This window comes from Anarhichas minor, unplaced genomic scaffold (genome assembly GCF_050575085.1).
Source record: "Anarhichas minor isolate MPS153535 unplaced genomic scaffold, ASM5057508v1 ptg000040l, whole genome shotgun sequence".
Classification (NCBI taxonomy): Eukaryota; Metazoa; Chordata; class Actinopteri; order Perciformes; family Anarhichadidae; genus Anarhichas; species Anarhichas minor.
The window spans coordinates 6675322-6691326 of NW_027466486.1; the positions used below are offsets into that span (position 1 = coordinate 6675322).

At 42.1% G+C, this 16005-nt stretch overlaps 2 protein-coding genes across 2 annotated transcripts; both read right to left on the reverse strand.

Annotated features, from left to right (window-relative positions):
- Nucleotides 1-1213: 1213 nt before the first annotated feature.
- Nucleotides 1214-1963, reverse strand: cldn23l (claudin 23-like). The gene has a single exon (XM_076107686.1). The coding sequence runs from the start codon at nucleotides 1961-1963 to the stop codon at nucleotides 1214-1216; it is 750 nt and encodes a 249-aa protein (XP_075963801.1).
- A 3701-nt stretch (nucleotides 1964-5664) lies between these two features.
- grhl3 (grainyhead-like transcription factor 3) lies at nucleotides 5665-13888 on the reverse strand. The gene is made up of 15 exons (XM_076108273.1): nucleotides 13872-13888; nucleotides 12336-12510; nucleotides 12167-12222; nucleotides 11056-11320; nucleotides 10699-10938; nucleotides 9966-10077; nucleotides 9662-9756; nucleotides 9011-9169; nucleotides 8835-8904; nucleotides 8638-8750; nucleotides 7784-7809; nucleotides 7583-7668; nucleotides 7380-7465; nucleotides 7095-7159; nucleotides 5665-5891 (listed from the first exon to the last, which is right to left on the reverse strand). Exons 1-15 carry the CDS (start codon nucleotides 13886-13888, stop codon nucleotides 5774-5776), a joined length of 1683 nt encoding a protein of 560 aa, XP_075964388.1. The 3' UTR covers nucleotides 5665-5773.
- Nucleotides 13889-16005: the final 2117 nt, after the last annotated feature.

Here is a 16005-nt window from a genome sequence, read left to right on the forward strand (position 1 = left end):
AAAAAATGAGTTAAGCTTGTTCTCTCCAATCCACAGAAGCACATTTACAAGATTTCCATCGATGTAAAACTAAGTACCGATGAAATGAGTGTAATCTATAACAGCATCTAAAACAAGCTTGTTCAATAGTCTTTATTCAAAGCCGTAACATTATCTAAGCAACTTATAATTTATCACAAATATTTTAAATTTCACAGTTTTGTTCGGACACAAAAAATCTAACAGTACAAAGGCATGGCTACAATGTAAAAGGCAGCACAAAGAGATACTTCAGTCATGTTTCACTACATGTTGCAGTTAAAGGCAGCAGGAACTTACTTCTCTAACAATCTTTGTATTCTTTCATTCATCACTTTGAATTTTACACCCAACCAAAATGATCATTCTGTCTACGTCAAGATGCAGTTACTGTACAACCATCATGCTCATACCTGACAAGTCCATCAATCAAGCAGTGGTAATATCCTGTGGTTCACAGTAATTTATGAATTGACTCATTTCCTTAGTTGGCAGATTTATCAGCTGATGAGTTCAAAGGGACTTTAGTGCCTATGTGTCCAGATTTTCTCTTCTTTACTAACGTTTTAAAGGGAAAATTCAGCTTGTTTTATGTGGATGTCCAATCAGTGTTGATTGTAAATGTAGTCGATCGGAGCAATAAATTCGTGTGCTATTGACCCAGGAAGCTGTGGCTGCAAAATCTATTGTTCTTACTGCATCCAGTGCCTTCATTTGACATGACAATGATGTAGTTTGTGGCAAGGAAGAACTACAGGCAGCTTGGATAGCCAGCTTGGTAGCCAGGGGGCTGAGCTTTAGATGTAGCTCAAAAACAGAACTTCGTTCTCTTTGTTTCTAGTGCAAAAAGCAAAAATGGCGTCCCAAAATATAAATGCAGAGGATGTAATGGACCAGGATGCAGTTTACAGTGTTTTGGCTGACTCAGACATTCAGCTAAACTTGCAATTTAGGTTTAAAACTTGGTTGAAGGTTAGGGTAAGGTTAGGTTTAGGTTAAGGTTAGAGTAAGGATAAGGATTAGGATTCGGATATGATTAAGGTACGTCTCTAGGAAATGAATGTAAGTCAATGTAAGCACCAACTGGTGAATTTATAGCTTCAATTGGCTACATTTACCATCATCACTGATTGGACATTCGTATAAGAGCTGCAAACTTTTACCTTTAAATTATTTTTAGTGTGAGGTTGACATTCTAACAGCTGACCTCATATACATCGGTCTCTGGCTTGTTGGTGATCTGCGGACATGAACGACATGCGGGGCAGACAGGTAGCTTTGGGCAGGAAGGGCAAGTCGGGTATCTTGGTCGTTTGAAGCTTAACAGCAGAGCACTGCCTCCCAGCATCTGTAAACATGAACCCAGCCACCCAAAGTAGAGCGAGCCGGCAGGACGCAGGCTGAGGTGGGGGGGGAACCTGGGGATATTTATCCCTTTACTTGGATCTTCCATCCCCAGTCTTGTAAGGTTGTGGGTGTACACCCCGAGTGCAGTCAGGCTCAGCAGCCCGGCAATCACCACCAGGAGTCCACCTGTAGCTGCTATACCTCTCAGAGGTATATCTGTCCAACACCGGACCCCGATACACGCCAGCACAATGCCAGTGCCGCACAGGAACAACGAGGTCAGGATCAAACCTTGTGCCAGGCGAACCCTCGGGTCTCTCTGATATGGACCTGCAACAGGCCAGCACTGCTTCAGCTCTGAGTTCTCCACCTGCAGGCAGCTCTCCCAAAGTCCATCAGAGCGCAGTAAGATCAGCACCTCCATCGATCCGGACCTGACCTTCGTCCCTTGACCTTTTCCTCCCGACCGAAGAAATGACCCCGGGCCCAGACGTGCCTGTCTCTCTCTCCACTGAGGTGTGATGGCGGCGGTGAAGACGAGGACCAATCCCAAAGGGGCGAAGACAATCCCCGTCACCATGGAGGCTGAAGTGTGCATCGTAAGTGGTGCAACTCTGATTCTTTACAAAAACTCTCAAGACCTATGACTAATTTGTCAAAATAAAAACCTGCACAGTACCTGCGCTCAACACTGAGAGTGTTTTCCTAAAGAAAGATGACAGTGGATGCTGCTTGTAATTATTATGCGTCAGTGTCATGGGACCCCTCATAACAGTGTGGATCTGTTCAGAATGTTTTGTCTTCTGTTGTTTCTCAGTGTTCACATCACAAATGTCTCCTCTGAGCATACGCTGCCGATCTGTGTCTGTAAAAAAAACAAAGAACTTAAAACTTCAAATATTTTCTTCACAAAAAGGTGGAATTCAGCTATTAGCAAAATCAAAGGGAGTCAGTACAGTGATAAGAACATCAGTTCAAAATAGAAATTCATCCATTACCTCTTTGTCAAAACTCTTTTAGCTGCAGATTCTTCATTGTGACAGTCTGAGTGAAGGAGAAAGAGTCGGTCAAAAAGTGGGGAGCATGTCATGAGAGAAGAGAGATGGGGAGAGAGAGAGAGAGAGAGAGAGAGAGAGAGATGAAAGACAACAAAGGTGTGAGGTGGAGCAGAGACGAGCGCTCCAGCCGCTTGAGAAAGCAGAAGGAGGCTTGGCTTCACCGCTCCACCGCTGGACAGGAAAAGATCGAACGGTCGATGTCTGTCTCTGTTGCTAGGATACGATAACCTGGCCAGTCTCAACGTGACAGTGTGTGTGTTGCTTTATTTATCATAACACCTAGTGGGACTCTTGTCTGTACAAGACCTGATCAGCTTGTGTATTGGCTTGGAACAAATGTTGGCACGTTTGACTTCAGTCGTGCATGTGTGTGTTTTGTGTGTGTGTGTGTGTGTGTGTGTGTGTGTGTATGCAGGACGGCGTGTTGTTGTTTTCTCAAAGCTTGACAATTGATGGCAAACAATGACCTTGAATTCAGTTTGGTTGGTGATGTCAGGCCAGTGTCTGAATGCAGATTGAGGTCCAGAGGAGGAAAGAAAGAAACAATGCCCTCTGGGACGAAGACAAAACAACTTCAAGACATGTGGGACTAATGCAGATCAACACACACACACACACACACACACACACACACACACACACACACACACACACACACACACACACACACACACACACACACACACACACACACACACACACACACACACACACACACACACACACAAGCATCTATAATCAGTAAACATCTTTGTCAAACAAACACACACAGCAGTGATAACATGATGACGTCTTACATAAGAAAAAAAAATTGTTTCTGAGTTTCTTCTGTTTTTTATGTTGATTTAATCCTAAAATGTAACATTTACAAGCAAGACATACAACAGATAATCTAAATAATTTATGTCACTTGTGAAGTGGCAACATGTGTTTATGGATGATGGTGGGAAATTCATTCGTAAGCCAAAAATCAGCTTGTATTTGTTTTGGTGCACTCTGGAGAGGATGCTCAGCCTACGTGAATTATATTTGTAAATTTGATCTAATTAATGGTAAGATATTTCCCTTCTGGAAATGTCACTGGAGGGTTGCTGATATTTAGACTGACCGATCACCCTTGAAGGCAATGGGGAGTTTCATTTAGAAAAGATCAAAGACCACTGAGTGGATATCAGTCTAAGAATAGACAGGAAAGATGGAATATACCAGAACAAACTAGAATATTAAATAAAATAGAAATGTGCCATGGAAATGTATGTCTGGATGTTGTATAACATCTGTGAGTAGAGTGTAATTTCATAAACACATAGCTGTTGTCTAGTGTCATTCTGTGTCTAGAATTACAGTGTATGCTAACATTGCAATTAGAAACATCATTTCCTGCGCTGCTACCAAAATGTTTTGACTTTGATGGGAAAGAGAGAAGACGACACATGAGGATCGGAGACCTGACCCAGCTGTCAGGACATCAACTGCTTCTCTGCTGCAACTCTGTTATCACTAAGCAGAATTTGTATTTGTCTGTAATGCTTATTTAACAGCAGTGACTTCACCAGATGCTGCATTTGTTTACATCTAAACCAGAGGGATATGGTATGGGAACATCTGCAGAGAGGCACAACATCCAAGAGGCTTATCATGAATTGAAAATGATGGCTATACTAGTAGGGTTATTAATAGCCCAAACACTCTCATGCAGGCACATTTTCTAGCGAATGCAAACACACAAAGAGACGCAGTCCACATAGTCAGAGTTACTTACCATTCAGGAGGGGTTGTTGGTTTCTCACTGCAGATCTCTGGCTGCCTCCCTGCTCTCATCTGAATGGCTAACATGTTTCTCTCTCAGGCGGGAGATGGAGCGGCCACCTCTTCGTTATCCTTGCTCTCTCTTCCTTCCCATTTATCCTTGCTTCTGCAGTCTCCCCGCCCGTCTCTGCCTCTGTTTGTCCTTTTGTCTGCGCCTATTTTTGTCTGCTTGCCCCGACCGTCTGCCTCTCTGTCTCACTTTCTGTGTGTGCGTGTAGTGCCTCTCTCTTTGACTTGGAAGGAAGGATGTCTGTGTTATATCTACAGGATTGCCTCCCTGTTGTCAGTGTCACCACATAGGGAAAGCTTTTCTTCTTCAATGCATATGTGCTGCCTAGTTGGATTGTGAACCCCCCCCCCCCCCCTCCCAAGACCCAGACATACCAAAGATACAAAACATAAGACCAAACCTCTCTCATGCAGATAGGCTACATGCTTTTGTTTGATCTGTAGAGAGAACTGAATCAGCTGTTTCTATATTTCTAATATGCGATTATTATCAAGAGATGAGAGAAGAAAAGATAAATATAAGTGCACACACACACACACACCAGTAATAATTGATCCTTGGTGTGAATGGCTAGCTTTTAAATTAGATCTGTATGTATAATTAAGAGACAGCCACAAAACCTATTATGCATTTTCTTTATTTTCTTACAAAAGAGGCAAGATGTGACTAATACAACCAGAATTGCCATGATATAATAATGAAATATTACAGGGATACATGCTTGTTTTGAAATGATACATAACGTAAAAGGGGGAAAAAAAATCCTACAACTTTTTACACAGACACAAACACACACATACATACACACACACACACACATACACATACACTATAAAAAAAAGTCCTCTGGCCGGCCTCAGGGTTTGGGGGTTTGAACTGTTTCCAGGAAAACTCTGGTTACACTGTAAAGAAAGGAAATGCCCACAACTCTGAACTAAATGATGGCCAATACTAACTATTGTGTGGTTTTATGGGTGGAAATGTCTGACTTTAGGTTCTGAATCAAACCGTCGGGACAGTGAAAAAAACATCATAAGCAGGTTGTGGGTGAGGAAACGCACCATTGGCTCTTGTAGAATAAATGATGGATACATTAAAAGCAGCAAGAATAGCAACCTCTGAAAATGCTGAAAAATACACAAATCATGTGCAGAGCTCTGTAAAAAAAAATTGAAATACATAGCAATATGTGGAAAATGGATTGCGACATGCACATGTCTAGTTTATAAAAACACTGTCATATTAAGTTCTATTTACATTATATATACACACAGGATGCTCATCATAATTGCTCTTACGTTACAATTCAAATAACAAAATCATGGGGCGAGTGGTATTTACAACATCGAGAAAACGAATTGGCTTTTTCCAAGTGAAATCTTAAAAACGGCTCTCTCTTCTGAGCCCAGATCTCTCATTGGTTTTGCCAGTCCACAGCTTGCATTGTCTTTGACTGAGCAGTGCTATTAGAGATGGTTCAATCAGGCAGCAAGGATTCGTTACGTTCTTCAATGGAGCAGGCTTCTTGCTCTCATACTTCAATGAGGGTGACCTGGAACTGACCGCTGATAACCTCGGACATCTCGATGAGGAAGGCCGACTGGTTGGTGTAATGTTGGATGATGTTGTCGTCCATGTTGACGAAAATCCTGAAGAAGAGACGAGCAAGGTTATCTCAGTGATTGCAAGGAAAATGTGGCGCACGAATCAAAAAAATAAATATAAACATATTTTACTTCAAAACCAGTTTGTCCTTAATAATGTGTCTCTTTTCACTTAAGTGTGACATAGGCAACAGGTCGCCAGAGTTTGTTTTGGTTCTAACGCATGTCATTTCTTTGTAGGGCAATTATTGTTGCAACAACAACAACAGGTCACTCTCTTCCTTCTCTACCAACGCTAACCTTTTAGTCTTGAAGGATTTAATGACTGAGCTAACCAGCGGCTCATGCATTCTGCCTGCAGCGACAGGGTTGATTGAAGACAAGAGCGAAAGAGGAGGGAGGGAACAGCAAGGAGAATGCAACCCAACCTGTTAGCTTAGCTGCTCCCCCTCAAATGACAGCTGCCAGCAGCAAGCAGGAAACAGCAGAAAAAAAAAAATCACCCAAAAGGTGTTTCAGTCTCTGTCAGGAGTTCTTATTTACATCTCAAGAAAAAGCCCTCTGATCTCTATTATTTTCCAGGAGGTGATCCAGACTATTATTAGTTTGACAGCAACTGGCTGTGCGAGTTACAGTCGATGCATCTTTTGGAAATTGTGCTAACCTGTGCTGGCAAGGATGTTAATAACTTTACAAGAAGATCTTTGTGAATAATCAGTCACGAAGAGAAAAGGTGACCTTTTCATTACCACTGCAGTGACACCTTTTTTAAAATGAATCTTAAAGCATCGAAAATCAGCGCAGGAGATGGGCAGCGCGTATAAAGTCATCTGACCTAATTTAAAGTTCAGCTGATAGAAATGTGACTGGTGACAGATTTAAAAAAAAAAGATCACAACTTGATGGACAACCTTTAGGTAGTAACTGGAAGCCACTAGATATCTCTTTCAACACCGGAATACTTCCTGATGTTCCGATTAGGTTATGAAAGCATAAAGACAACAATTGCCCATGACTCATCTGTAAGACTTGAAATCTTTTCATCCTCCCTCAGTCATCTGTCTTTCTTTTGGAGGAGCTGCAATTAACACATTCCAGGAGGCCGAGCCAACTAACCTACCTACCCAGTCTGTCGACATGACTTTCCTTAAAGGAGAATGAGATTAAATCCACAAACTAAGCCCTGCATTTATGCACAGTGTGTCAAATGCGCTACTTTACCTACCAACGAAATAATAAGTTACTCACCCTCTCTTGCACTTTTTGTAGATTTTTCCAATGGTGTCTTTTTGAATACCGTACTTTTCTGAAACCTGAGTAAAGAAAAGGAGTGTGAGAGTTACCATGATCTCCTGCTGAAAGAAAGACAATGGACTTGAGAGATAATGTAGGGTAACATATGTGAGCATGATGTGGGTTTTTTGGAAGGCAACAACCGAGACAAGGGGGAAGTGTGTGTGTGCGTTTATCTCCACCTCCGAAATCAGGTCAGATAATACAGTAATACGTTTGAAGTCTGAGTTTGTTACTTACAGCTTCCCGTAGGCCTGAAACTGTTGGCGCGCTGAGCATGAGCGCATCAAACACCTCGTCAGTGTGCGTCCTCACGTACAGCAGAACTATTGGAAAGCGAGAGAAGGAATTAAAACATTTAGCTAAAAAGACGAGGAAAGCTAATTGGCTCATTATTGATTGCATCTTCTTTTTTCACGTTAGACTTTTAGTTCTCTACGTACCTCTTTGTGGGTCTTCTCTGCGGGCTTGTTTGCTTGGTGGAGCGCTGATCTGCTCTCTCTCTGGATACAATCTCTTCATAGAACTCCTGGGAAAACACAACAGACGTTCACATTAGACTACAACAGCCACTATGCCTTTATTCAGAAATAACTGGTTGTGATGTACGGCTGTTAATGTCGCCATGTGCTTTCTATGCTCACCTTTCAACCTCGTCCATGGGAGGGGCCTAGAGAGACAAACAGAGAGGAGACCAGAGATCTGATTAGACACCACTCCACTGATAAAAGCATTGCTTAAAGTCACCTTTCCCACCATTATCTGTGCGCAATACCTTCAACGAAGAATGTTATCATTACTTTAAGACTGCTTTCCCCATAACCTGTAAACTACGTAAGCGTGGGCACTGATGGAGAGACACAGATAGGACCATCCTCTGCTTTATCGTACCAGCCAATCAAAGACGTTTACTGCCATTCACAGCAGACTGTCTATCAGTGTATCATTAAGTTATTTTGTAATTGCTGGTTTCATTTTTCAACAGTTTCACTCAATGTAAATCAGGTGAGTTGCATCTAAATTAAATCCATAGTTTTCCCCCTACACACACGCTCTAATACATGTCCCTATTGACTCCACGGTGTGAGGAAACTGGCCTGTCTGAACAGCACTCTCAACTCACTGTTTTTGCAATTGTGTGTGAAAAAAACCCTGAGAATATGAGGGTGGCGCATACTGTGTGTGTCAGGTGTCTGTGAGCTGTTGCACCAGGTGTGCGTGTGTTTTTGTGTGTAAGCCCCCATAGCTTAATCTCAGTGTCAGTAGCTGTAGCGGCTTGTACTTCTGCCTGGTTTCAACTCCAATTAGCTCATCTGATCCCAAGTCTGTGTTTCGCCTCACTTTCGCTGACACCACCCCCTCCCCACTGCATACTTTCCCACAGTTTTTTCCCTGCCTCTCTCGTGCCTGTGCTACTGCCTACAGGGATACAGGGGTCGTTAACATGATTCACTCAACACAGGAGGAGAGGAGAGGAGATAGTTAAAGGGGGACCTACCATGCGCTGTAAGCTGGAGAGGTGTGTTTCTGGAATAAAGAGAACTGGCTGGGTGATGTGATCATCCAGGCTTTGGAAGAAGGTACAGTCGCTGCTCACTAAAGACTTGTTGGCTGGAGACAAAAGCAGAAGTTAGAATACACTCTCTAAAACGTATGAAATGTCTTTAAGACGTGCTTCCTGTTGGCAACACTTACTGTTAGCATCAGGCTTCACCCTCCTTTTGGTTCTCTTCCTCTCCTCATCACGCATCTTCCTCTCAGCACCCTGAGGACACACGATCACATGGTTACAATAATGACTTTGACTCCACAAATGCCAAATGTTGTATTTTTGTGTGTGTAAGAAAAGACGAATGACACAAGCTACATACCTTATCGCAGAAAATCTTGACCTGGCAAGCGGCTCTGTGCAGGAGCTGGTTGGTTCCCGAGCTGAAGTCGTAAGTGTCGATCTGCAGGTTAAGAGGCAGGCCTTTAACTCCCTTCTGAGCCGAGAAGTCTGTGCTTAGGGAGTTGATGCCGATGTAAACCTGTGAGGAAAGGAGCAGGTATTTTAAGTACATCACGTTGTCGTCATGTTTTTAACCACTGATATCGTTTCTGCAAGTCATTCTATAATGTACACAATTAAAAAGAGCCCTCAAACTTGTTTCTCTCTGACGTCCAATTGTTCTTATTTATTTATTCATTAAAGCACAGTCTTGGACCTCTCTATTCTCACATTTTCTGCTGATAATTTCTCTTCTTCCTGCTTTTTCCCCCACCCGCAGCAGGTTTGGTGGCCCCACCCCAGCGCCTTTGGGCCTGAGAGAAGCTCGTAGAAGCCGCCGCGGCTCTCGCCCGCTGTGGTGACAGGAGCCTCAGGGCCAAACACATTTCTGGGATTCCTCCCCTCCCTCCTCAGCCACTCCTTCTCCTACCTTTCGTCTATTTTCTTCTAAATCCTCCACCTGTTCTGTTCCTTCCCTGGCCTTACAGAGCCAGGTTATATAAAACATATTTGCATGCTTCCGTGTGTTTACCTTGGCCTCTTCATTGGGGTTCCAAACAAAGGAGAGAGCGTTGAAGGCCAACTCCTCTACATTGCTAATGCCGCTGAACACTTCTTTGTAGTCCGCTATGAAAGGGGAAAGAAAATACATTTTCAATCTTCTTTACATGTTAATAGATAAGAGTGATGTGTTGATTCTCTTACGTAACATATTACGTAACAGCGAGGGAATCTTTCACTTTCGTGTCCTTGGGTGTACGTGTCTGTACACGTGTACAGGTGAACAGGTGTACAGTGATGTTCCATGCGTATTTTTGCACATGTGATGAACATACCGATGTCAATGACCCTCTGCTTGGCGGTTGGCTGACGTGCGTGCCAGTGATTCCAAAAGCGGAGCTGCATTTCGGGGCTCTTGTCATTCTCAAACACAGCCATCACCACTGTCTGAAGCGGAGAAAGAAAGTTGACAGGAAAGCAGGACAATTAGGTACGTTTGCCAAACTGAGTGGAATTCTTTCACCAGCCTAGATGTCGAAGAATCTCTGTCACGTGTCATTTATCACTCCAAATCCCTCTTTTCTCACCACGTTGTCATCAGTTATTTGCAGTAAGCTGGTGTGTGTTTGTGTGTATTCTTATCCTCCGATTCGCTTGACAAAGAAAAGGCTTGTCGCCTATGTTTTAAAAACACACCACACGTCCTCGTCCACTCCTTTTTTTTTTTTTTTTCACTCTGTTGGGGAGTTGAGCTGAGCGCCGCTGCACTCTGGCCTCATTACACCAGCGTGAGGATAAATTATATAGGGCAGGACACTGTCATTTTTAATGGTGCCACCCCAGTGTGCAGGGTGTCAACAGGGAATTAGTCACAGAGGAGCTGGCTCCAAGGGAGGGACATTTTTTGGGATGGGTTAGCTTGGTGGCACGCAAATAATTTATATAATCATGTGCCAGTTTAAAAAAGCCTGAAGGGAAGGATGCCACTAACAACAATAGTAATAACATGACAACAACTCTGGAGAATGATTTCAACATTTCCCCTGACAATGTGTCCCAATGACTCACCTTGACTTTAGTGGCAGTGAGGCAGGCACTGCTGTCCACTCCCTGGAGAGTGATGGGGTAGAACTGGCCCTTGTTGAGGTAGACCATGGGCAGCTCACTGGACTTGTAAGAAGAAGCCAAGGGAGCTCCCAGGGAAAACTGGAACTCATTCCTGAATCTCTCTGGTGGAGAGCCGGGGTAGGAGCCTGAGTAGACCGGGCTGGACTGGTCTTCAGGGAAGGGATCGCTATAGGGAAGAGTCTGAAATTCACAAAAAGACATTTGTTAATGAAAGGAAAGAGGGAGAGGCCCGGAGAAATGCAAAATAGAAGACACGGGGAACAGGGCTTAGCTTTTAAACAATAAAGCTAAATTTACCTCGGTGCTATGATCGGGGAAAGAACCGGTCAGCAGGGAATCAAAGATGATGTTGAGCTCCTGCTTGTCGTAAGTGTCTGCCACAACGCTGGTCAGGGTGGCGTAGGTGTCTGAGGTGGTGGGAGCAGAGATATGCAGTGAGGCGTGCTGCTGCTTGGATCCCAAAACCTCTTGGGAATGGCTTAAGGGAACATTCTCAGAGAGGATCTTCATGACGTTGGCGGACGCCTCCAATGAAACAAGCTCATTGGTGTTGGTTAGATGCCTGGCCGAGTGAGAAAAAAAGAGATCTCTGTGACTACTCCACCAAGGTACCAAGAGAGCAAGGAAGCAAACAACCTTTAAGTGACTAACTGTGTTAAACATGACAGAAGCCTGCAGAGAGCCTGTGCAAATATATAACAGTCCGCAAAAGCACACACAGCTACTGCAAGGTGAACTTGCAGAAAGACGCGGTTTAAGTCTGGGTGGGTACTATTTGTCTCTTAATCCATCTTTTTTTCTTCTCTGTGTTTGAGTTTCCCTGTTCAAAATGTTTGAGGAGACAACGCTGCTGCGCCCCAACAATGGCCGTTTCTCACCCAACTAACAAGATGTAGGAATGGAGAGCTCAGTGAAGACAGAGGGAGGCCTGTTGTGAAACTCTTTAAGCAAAACACGATGATAGAGAGAGGATAGATGGATGGAAGGACTGGAGAGGTAGACAATGAGCCCCCTGACTATGTTTGACTTGGGGATTACCCACTCATGTGTTTGGCCTCCCAAAGCCCTGCCTTTCTTTTTCTGTTTTAACACTCTCTCTCTAATGCATTTTATTCAGTGACAACAGGGGATGGAGACAACCTTTATTTTGAGTCATGCAGCTTTTCTTAAAATTATAGATTTTGAAGATTATTTTTTAATCTACATGTTTTGGGTGATTTTGCTATTAATTTCATCGGCACTGTCCTTGGTTAAAAAAAAAAAAAAAAAAAGAAAAAAAAAAAAAAAAAAAAAGAAAAAAAAAAAAAAAAAAAAAAAAAAAAGAGTGTAACATATGATGAAAACTCATTTATATAAAAACATGTAAAGGATTTTACAACAGCAACAGTTTGGTAAACTTGTGTCTTACCTTTCTATTTTGCAGATGTTGCCAATACGGTTGCCGTTCTTCTGATCTTTCTGGTTCTGGAAAATTAAAAAGATTTAATTTTTTAAGTGATTGGAGGTAGAAAGTTAGAATTAATCTTGGGGTTAACATCGAGTTAAAGTTTTCATTACTACTAATTCCACTTGTATACCTTGCACTGTTCATACAGCATGGTTAAGGCTGCCAGGTCGTCTCCTGGGTGGAGTCTGGATTTGGGGGGGTTCTGTTCGAGGATAGGGCTCTCCAGGTAGGACCAGGAGTCCATGTTGTAGTTATTGTAATGGTTATAGTTGAAGTTCTCGCTCTGAAAGACCAGGCCCAGAGTCCTGCAGTGGAGAAAAGAGTTGACAGTGATTGATTAGATTGACGACTCAAAATATACTGTAAACAGAAGAAAACATGTAGAATTATCAAGTGGTCAAAAAGGAAAATAAATATATTCAAGTCATTTAAATGCTTATTTGACACTGACAGAGCGAGGGTACGTTTAACAGCAGTACCTGAGCCGCAGGATGCTGCACAAACTTGCCTCTGAGCATGGACGGTTTCGATTGCAAAACCACAAAGCTGAGTAACATCCCTCAAAAGCAATCGGTGTCAAAAAGACTTAAGAAAGCCAAGGGCCACCCACTAACACGCACACACACACACGTCCACAATTTGTTTGGAAAGACTCACGGTGACATTGGATTTTAAATATCCTGCCTACCAGAAAAATCCCCGTTTGGAGTTTACCTGAAGTAGCAAATGAACAAATAGCTGCAGTTTACTCTGGATAAACAGCTAATTAAATGTGCTGACAGGAGGAAAAGACCACAGGTGTTCCCAGCCACAACAGAACCACAGCTTAGGGAGAAATCCAGGGATTTCTCACAAGGATTAATGAAAGAGTACTGCATTCAAACGCCCACACCTGGAATACAAGACAGTCTGTATTTGCATATCGAATACTGTGCATTATAACACCAGATTATAGCTTTTGTTTATGTCTGTTTCCTTGATATTTCAGCTACATCACAAATACTAAAACTAACCTCATACACCTGCTCCAAGGTGCACCTGTCTCTCCTTCTCACACCGAGCAGTCTCAATAAACACCACACAACTCCATTGCTTATTCTCCATTTTACCCTAACAACCAGCTGAGTGCAGATGTTTTTTTACACAGACACAGAGGACGGGGGCGTGGGGGGGGGGGCTCGTGTCTAGGGTTTCGCCATTATGTAATTCAATGCATTACATGCTGTCATTGCCTTCTGTCTGTGTCCAACACCTCAAGAGGAGATTCTTATTTCCCGGTCTCCTTTTGTGCTCTGTGGCCCCTAGGTTAGCAACAACGCACGCCGAAACAGACCCACTACCACCACAGACCAAATTGTGTGTGTGTGTGTGTGTGTGTGTGTGTGTGTGTGTGTGTGTGTGTGTGTTAAAACTATCCATATCAATTTCTCCTGCAAAACACCCATTCTTAAAACAGGGATCTTTCACATGGGGGTCTCATTGCAAATAGGAAGAAGGGGGGGGGGGGGGGGGGGGGGTTTCTGTCCCCCAGACAAAAAAAAAAACGTCAACTAAGTTTAAATCAAAAATGTTTTTCATTTTGTGGACAAAAAGCACACTTTGGAAAAATAAAATCCTGATAAAGCACTCATTTTATGATATGAAAAAGTATGCTCACAGAACTTACTCAGTCTCTTTGGTCATTTCTCCAATCCAAGTCAGCTGGAATAGGTTCCTTTAATTTCGCAGTTCGCAGTTTGTTTGAGCTTCTCTCTCTTCTGAGTCAGTGAGTGTATCAGTCTCGCAGAGGAGATCAGTGACACACAGATGAGTCAAGTGTTGTGATTCCCTCTGAGCCGGGCCCAGATTTATTTCATGCCAGCAGTGAGTTTCCCTCTCTTCTCTGATTGGCTGACAGGAGTGAAACAGGTGTCTGATAGGACAGGTGTAGGATTATTAACTCTTCACAGGCTGGAGAGAAACTGGCTTGCATGTGTATGAGTGTGTTCAGCCAAGAGGGCGCTTTGCAAGACAATCCAAGGCAGGAGGGTTTTGAATCTCATTGTGGTAGTGAATAAAAGAGTGAGATTGGGGATCCCAGAGGTGTGATATGTTTAGTAATGACTATGAGAAAAGCCTGGAACTCAGCTTTAACATGTTAATAGTTTTTCAGTATCATTTTTCACTCTCCCCCTTTATTTCCATAACACAGGTTTTGGTTTCTTCATTTTCTTGGGATCAAAGATGCTAGAATTTATTTAATAGAGAGGTGGGCTGAAAGGAAGCTTATATCACGAATGAATGTTTTTGAACCAAATGAAAGTGAAGCATTACTGGAATTAAAAATGCTGTGCATTAAGACAGAAAAGATTGCATTTAAACACAAAAAAAATGAACATTGAAATTTTTCTTAAATTCAGAATTGCAGCTAATGTCTGTATTGGGTGCACATGTGTGGATTTTCTTTCTATTTTCTTTATTGTTATACCACTGTGTTGCATATGTTTATTTTATTTTTGATGCCTCATTCTTCTTTTTTTCATTTTAAATGTAAAGCACATTGTGCGTCTTTGAAATGAAATGTACTTATTATAATTAACGCTGCCTTGCTTGTCAATTTGCATTGAGAACTTTCCCTTTTTAATCAATACATTTGTGTTTACACAATAACTCATCTCAATAACCCTAACCCTTACTCCTTAATTCTAGTATTTAAAAAAACATCGAATATATTGTTAAATAAATCATTAAAAGGTTTTTTTTAAGAATTTTACTTCATTACATACTTAAAAACTGTTTTAATTTACCTCCTATGCTTAAATAAAAGTAGCAATTCCACAATTTAAAAATAATCCTCCATTATAGTAAAAGTCCTGCATTCTTAATGATACTTAATTAAAGGTACTTAAGTTTTATTTTAGAGGTTTATACTATTATATATATATACTATATTACTGGGTTTATTATTGTTATTGATGCGTACAGTACATTACAGTACAGTTTTTACAGTTTAGCTACTTTACATGGTGTTAGCAATTTTGATCTATTAAAATAATTTGATAAAATGATCAGTGAAGTAACAAATGTGGTGGAGTTAAAAGTACAATATTTATTTAACAATTCAGAGACAAGCCTTGGAGACGGATTTGACGAGGTTGATTACAAACTGTGTAGATCATGACTTCAAGATGTGTTCACTTTCACAATGATTTCACAGCAAAACACACACACACACACACACACACACACGCACACACACACACTAGCAAGCAAAGTCAAAGCTCACATCTCGTTCTATCAGTGATCCAAAAGCAGTGGGGGCTCGTAAGGTCTTCATGTTAGTCAGGTGTATTATCTTCCACCCACACACTGCACACTTACGCAAACACACAAAAAGAAAGTAATGTGCATGTGTATAATTGCATGTGACTGTTTATCTGTTAATTTGTGTGTGTGTACATGTGTGTGTGTGTGTGTGTGTGAGCACTTGTTTGGACTAGCACCTGAGGGAATCTGGCGTGGTAACACACAAGAGTGCGTGCTGTGCAGCTTGCCCACACACTCACCCACACCCTCATCAATATAACACACACACAGACACAAAGCCCTACAGGGCAAGTTGGCATCGAGTCAAGAGAGTTAGGAGAAAGAAGCAAGACTTTCTGTGTACGGTTGGCGCACCTTCATTACTCCACTCCATATGTCCGGAAGTATATACACAATTAAAATTCATTGAAATTAATTAAAGCCCCATCTCTGTCTACTGCACTATCTAAATGTAGTTGAATAAAATATCATATCCCAAATATTGTAAGACATAG